The 6,108-nt window shown below is 46.3% G+C and overlaps 1 protein-coding gene across 1 annotated transcript in view; it reads right to left on the reverse strand.

Annotated features, from left to right (window-relative positions):
- Positions 1-5,824, reverse strand: part of zbtb7b (zinc finger and BTB domain containing 7B) — a 13,947-nt gene extending 8,123 nt beyond the window's left edge. Inside the window, exons 1-3 of the mRNA XM_030785486.1 lie at positions 4,821-5,824; positions 4,078-4,559; positions 1,278-1,294 (exon numbers count right to left, since the gene is read on the reverse strand). Of these exons, the coding sequence (XP_030641346.1) occupies positions 1,278-1,294; positions 4,078-4,559; positions 4,821-5,818 (1,497 nt within the window). The 5' untranslated portion in view covers positions 5,819-5,824. The remainder of the gene's footprint in view (positions 1-1,277; positions 1,295-4,077; positions 4,560-4,820) is intronic.
- Positions 5,825-6,108: the final 284 nt, after the last annotated feature.

A 6,108-nucleotide genomic window follows, 5' to 3' on the forward strand; every position in this document is an offset into this window, starting at 1 on the left:
GGGGTATTAATCTTTTCATACACATACAAATACATAAATATGTCTCCATAATTTGCATAATCACTTAGTGCATTGCTCAAGATTTCCTGAGAATAGTCGCAAAAAAACAAACAAACAAACAAACAAACAAACAAAAAAACCAAGGCAGCTTGACCTTTCTTTACATAGCAATAATATATATATATATATAAATGTATTTAAGTACTGTACAACAATGCCATAGAAAGAATAGACATTTTGTGAAGTCAAGAATTTATGGAAGGATATTCATTTTCTCATACAATCATTAATGGTACCATGCAGTCATAGAATGGTAATCTAAGAATGTAAATTTACAACATAAAGCTCTTACTTTTTAGTGCAAATAAACAAATAAATCCAGAGAAAAAAAAACAACAGTACCGTTAGGCCAACACACAGAAACACAAGAGGCTTTGGACTGTTAGAAGCAATTCATAATTCTACCATTGAACAGTTTGAACAGTAATCTTTCAAAAGTTTTACCTTTACAAAGTAAAGTGTCATCTTTAGAGAAAACTCAGCTGAAGACAGTTTGATGGGTTACACTGGACATCTCAGGTTTTCGTGAAGTCGCCTAAACCTGGAAGAGCTACACAAAGGCAATATCAAAAGCTTTTCACTAATCAGAAACCAAAGCCGACTGCTTACAGTATAGCAAGACTAACTGATGATAGTTGTAGATGTTTGGATTAAAATCAGTAACTTTGGTGTAGATTATTTGACCATTGCCGCAACAAAACAGAAATGGTCAAAATATGTAATGAAGTTTCTTACATATTGGAAACCCACTGGTCCTCAGAAGCCACCATAACTTCACCTGAATCCCGGGTGATCTCAGTAATTATTGGTAATGAGTTACTGTCTGAATATTACCTGTTTTTTTTTGTTTTGTTTTTTGTTTTAATGATTTATGGTCACGTGTCTTTCAGGGGAAAAAAAAAAATCGCAAACAGTTTCTCAGTTAAAGGCAAGACTTCCGTCTCTCACAAGATTTAAAAAAAAAAAAAAAAAAAAAAAAGAGAGAGAAAGTTCTCTTCTCCCCTCTGTCTCTTTTCTTTCCTCTTTCCCTCTCTTTCTCGGTCCCTTTATACATTTTCCCCTCGGGTGTGGAATGTGCACATGCTATGGGGGTCAACGTGCAAAACATTGCAAAAAGAGGAAGTATGGCTAACACGCTAACGCATTCTTCAACGCTAACATATTCCCGTATACGCTAACGTATTCTCTGCTCCATCCCGGTCCCTGGCTCTCACCACTTTTGGTGTTCTTTGATCTGGAGTTACGTTACAATTTGACGTGAGTGTGGAGATAGTTTACCTTGACCCTGTAAAGTCGCCTGGGTAAGACACTAAAAACCAGTACTAAGGAGAAAAAAAAAAAAGTCTTACAGAAACCTGTGGGTATATGACCTCCCCTGCTGGGGGGTGTTTCAGAAAGTGGGTTTAGTACAAACTCAGAGTTAGTTAACTCAGAGTAAGTAGTAAACCTCCTAATAGAGGAGCCCTATGGCTTTGTTTTGCTAGAAGAATGAAGCCATATGGCTCTTTTATTAGAAGGTTTACTACTTTCTCTGATTTAACTAACTCTGAGTTTGTACTAAACCCACTTTCTGAAATACCCCCCAGGTTATTCTTGTCCTAAAGATTAAAAAGTCTATGGTCACCTTTTGTTGTTGTTGTTGTTGTTTTTTAGTTATTTTGAACATGAAAAACACCATAGCAGTAAAGGCCAAGAGCTAGTTCTGAGCTAGGCAACCTCTTCTCTCTGTACAGTAGGCATGGGCTCAAAATAGGCCTAGTTATCCCAAAGTGCTGATCTGTGATCAGTACAGACCCTGAACATCCTCATATTAAAGCTATTACACGCTTAAAGGCACAACTGACCTCTAGAAAGCACCAACAGGCACCTTCTACCTAAACATGGAGCCCAAAGGATGGACAGCGATGTTTCCCCAGACCCAATGCTCTGCTGGTCTTTGGCTACTGTGCCAGTCTTCTAAGACAGTTAAATGCTTTTTAGACTGAGAAGTGCAAAGTTGTCTTGCTCAGTTGAATATTGGTCCCTGGTTATATGGAGATGTCAGACACACCAGTAAGAGTCCAGTTTACAAGCACTGGAGTTTATGCATCCCTGTCCTGGGCCTTTGAGGTCACCGTTTTCAGTATGGTAAAGAGCATGAACAACAACAGTAACCAGAAAAAAACCCACAAACAAACAAACAAACAAACAAACAAAAACCGTTCAAAATGGTCGCCGCATTCTCTCTCACTGGGAACGAAATTAAAAGATGGAAAGGCGTCAAGACAGGGAACTTTTTGGAAAGGGCCACGTGCCATGAGAAGAACACCTCAAGGTTCACATGTGAAGTCACAATAAATATCAAATAATAAATAAATAAATACACAAAGAGCTGCCTCCTGTGCCCTCAGTAATTATTAGCCTACGTCTCTCTTGCTTTTTGGTCTTCCTTTCTTTCACGATTATAACACAAAAAAAGAATGCATTGGAAGACTAGACTTAGAAGGAATGAAACTTATATTTCAATATGATAAGTGAATAAAAATCAACCAATGATGCACATATTTATTTGTTTGTTTGTTTGTTTGTTTTGCGATTGTTTTTCTTGCCGAACGCATTAAGATACACAATTACCGGGCGCAACCACATTCAGTTAACAGTGAACTCGCGTTCTGAAGCCATGAGGCGATGTGCGTTAGTTAAATCAAAGATATTTATCGTCTTCTTTCTTAGTGAAAGAGAAAGTAGACAACTTCTCAGAAAAATCAAGTGTACCTATGTTTCTTTTTTTTTTCAAAGTTTCTGTATTATCACAGATGTTATACATTACGATGAACTTCATTTTCATAATTTAACTCGATGTAAACAGAGGCTAATCTTGAGTATTTATATACGCCTTGTGAGAAACAAAACATAAGCCGTTATGCTAAAGAGATGTTTAGAACTCCCTTCTGTTCGAATTTAAACAGTTTTAAGCACCAGCTCAGACAGCTCAGAAAAAGGTCGTCCCCTTAAGAGAATCAAGTACGTGGAAGAATCTGGAATTGGGGATTAGCGTGCGTAACCGCTCAAGAATTTTTTCTATACATCACCACTAGGTGGCAGTCGACACATATAAAAGGAAACGTCTACACCGATTACAAGGCATGGAGCACCTACTCTCCCCTGATTGGACGCTCCCTCCGTTTCTGCATTTTAAGTTTGCATAGACAGAAATAAACCGTTCACCCGGCTTCTTGCACATAATAACAAAATAAATCTGCTTCAAAGCTCTTTTTTTTAAATCTTAAGTACAGCAAACGAAAATAGTTATAGAACTCAATCAAATCAAATCAAATCAATTCAAAATAAAACAACATAAAACTAAGAGAGAAAAAAAATGAGATAAAAAGACAGAACTAAAATACAACATTCAAGAACATTTAAAGTCCGAAAACCCGTTTTTCCAATAGATTTTTTTTTTTTTTACGTGTGATGTCACCTTTTTTTTTTCTTTTGTGTGTGTGTGTTTTTTTTTCCATTTTCTTTTAATTGTAAGCGCTTTTGACTGTCAGCTGCTCTTAAAGCAACCAAAGCCCCCTGCTGTCCATCCATCACCCACCACCAACACCCCCCCCCCCCCCCCCCCCCCCGAGTTCATCTCCCTTCCCACTAACACAGCACCATGGTTACAAAGATGACGACGGCGACGAGAAGCGGCAAAGATGAGCGGTGACGGAGAACCAAAGGTGCTTCTCGCACGCTCAACCTGCAAAACCACGCCTTTCGCGTTTGATCACCTGCTCCCCCAACCCCCCCCCCTGCGCACGCTTTCGCGCCCCTCTCACGCAAACGGACGTTCTGACCGTCACTCTTCTCCCTCCTCCGCCTCCTCCCCCCTCCTACCGCCTCCTTCCTCTTCCTCCTCTTCCTCGTCGTCGACTTCTTCCTCTTCTTCTTCCTCCTCCCAAGTTCGGCGCGCGAGCGTCGGGATCGCGTGCGCGGTGGGAGCTCCCTCGACGGCGCGGCCTCCCACGGCCCTCCAGAGGAGGCTCTGACCGAAGGAGCCCAGTCTGCCCGAACCCAGCAAAGACATAGCCTGCATGGAGACGGACCGGGCCTCCTGGCCCTGCTGGTACAGGAGCTGGGCGGTGGCGGCAGCGGCAGCGGCAGCGGCGGCGGACGAGGAGGACGAGGAGGAGGAGGAAGAGGAGGAGGACGACGGCGGGTGCTGATGGAGAGCGATCTGGTCCTGGAGCTGGTCCGGAACAGGCCCGGGTTCCCCCGGCGACCCCCCGGTTCCGCGGCGCGGGCGTCGGGTTCGGAGCTCCAGGCAGCTGTGACCTTTGCGGTGTCTCTGGAGGTGGTCCTCCCGGGCGAAGGCTTTGTGACACAGGGGACACTCAAAGGGACGGGCGCCGCTGTGCAGGGACAGGTGGTTCTTCAGGTCGTAGGAATGTAGAAAACGGGCGGGACAGTCGGGGCAAGGGTAGGGCCGCTCCCCAGTGTGTTTCCGCATGTGGATCTTCAGCTTGTCATTCCTGAGAGGAGAGGAGAGCAGAGGAGAGGAGTGGAGAGGAGAGGAGAGTTTGAGTGACACCTAATAACAAACACAATGGTTGTGTTTTCAAAGCAGGTTTAAAAATTTTAAAGCGAAATCTTTGAAAACGCAGACACTCCTCTCTTTTTCTCTCTGGCTTTCTCTCTCTTGCACACACATACACACACACACACACACACACACACACACACTCACACACACACACACACACACACACACACACACTCACAGATGGACTCACCGAGTGAAGCGGACTCCGCAGGCTGTGCACTGGAAAGGTTTTTCTCCCGTGTGTGTCCTCATATGCCTGGGCAGTTTTCCAGCACCGTGAATGATCTTCTGACAGACCGGACACTGCTGGGGGGTCTGGGACTTCCTCTTCTTTCCTCCCCCCATGCCACCTACTGCAGCAACTCCTCCTCCTCCTGCGCCTCCTCCTCCTGCGCCTCCTCTCTCGCCCCGAGTTGGGGTGGGGAGTCTAACAACCCCGGCTCCTGGCACCTCCACTTTCAAAGGCTCCTCCTCTGAGGCTGGGTCTTCGGACACAGGCGGTGGCAAAGTACTCTCCCGGTGACGGTATGTGCCTCCGTTAGCCAGCACCCCCTGCTGGCTGCCTTGCGAAGACCCGTTTTGCCCTGCGGCAAACAGGAGCTCCTCGGTCGGCGGTAAGCCGTATTCCGGCATCGGCGAACCAGGGGGCGGAACAAACTCGGGCTGAGAGTGTCGCCAGGTCGGCCGGATCGGCGAGGTCGCCCTGGCAGCGGCCCGCTGGTCCTGCTTGCGTCGCGAGGCCCTCTCGGCCTCCTCCACGGGATCCGCGTCCTCACCCGTTTCGCCCAGGATGTCGCGGCAGGCGTCCGCCACGCACTGGATCCCCAGCAACTGCGCCCCCTTGAGGACCTCTCGCATGCCCGAGCTGCGGATGGTCAGCGTGGCCGTGTACGCGAATTCCAGGAGGGCGTCGAGAGCGTCGGGCGACACGCAGTCGAGCTGGCACACGCTGCAGCCTCCGCTCACCCCCTCTCCGCCCTCCTCTCCCTCCTCCGCCCCGAAAAGACGGCGGAAGTACAGGCTCACGGCGGCCATGACGGATCGGTGCGTGGGGTAGCGGGCCCCCCGAGAGGTCAACGTGAGGTCACAGAGGAGCCCCGTCCGTCTCTGCGCATTGAGACGGGACAGGAGCTCACTGCTGTGCTCCGGGAAGGGGATTCCAATCAGACCATCCTCTCCTGGAGACATCGCCACCTATGAGACGGGAGGACACACAACAGGGTCTTGCGTAAATAGGGACAACGTTTGATGATATTAGTCCGGCGCAAACGGTTTTACTTTCTTAACCACACGGGGGTTAAAAAAAAAAAAAGATTTTACTATTAACTAGTTAGCCTATTTGTTTGTTGCAAACAGGAACGTATTATTCGAGTATTCCAGTATTATTCTTATCTGTTCCTGTTAGTCTTGACCATATTTATACAATTGTACTATATCAAAATTACATTGCATGGATTAACATTATGTGGAGGCTCATG

This window comes from Chanos chanos, chromosome 9, assembly GCF_902362185.1.
Source record: "Chanos chanos chromosome 9, fChaCha1.1, whole genome shotgun sequence".
Classification (NCBI taxonomy): domain Eukaryota; kingdom Metazoa; phylum Chordata; class Actinopteri; order Gonorynchiformes; family Chanidae; genus Chanos; species Chanos chanos.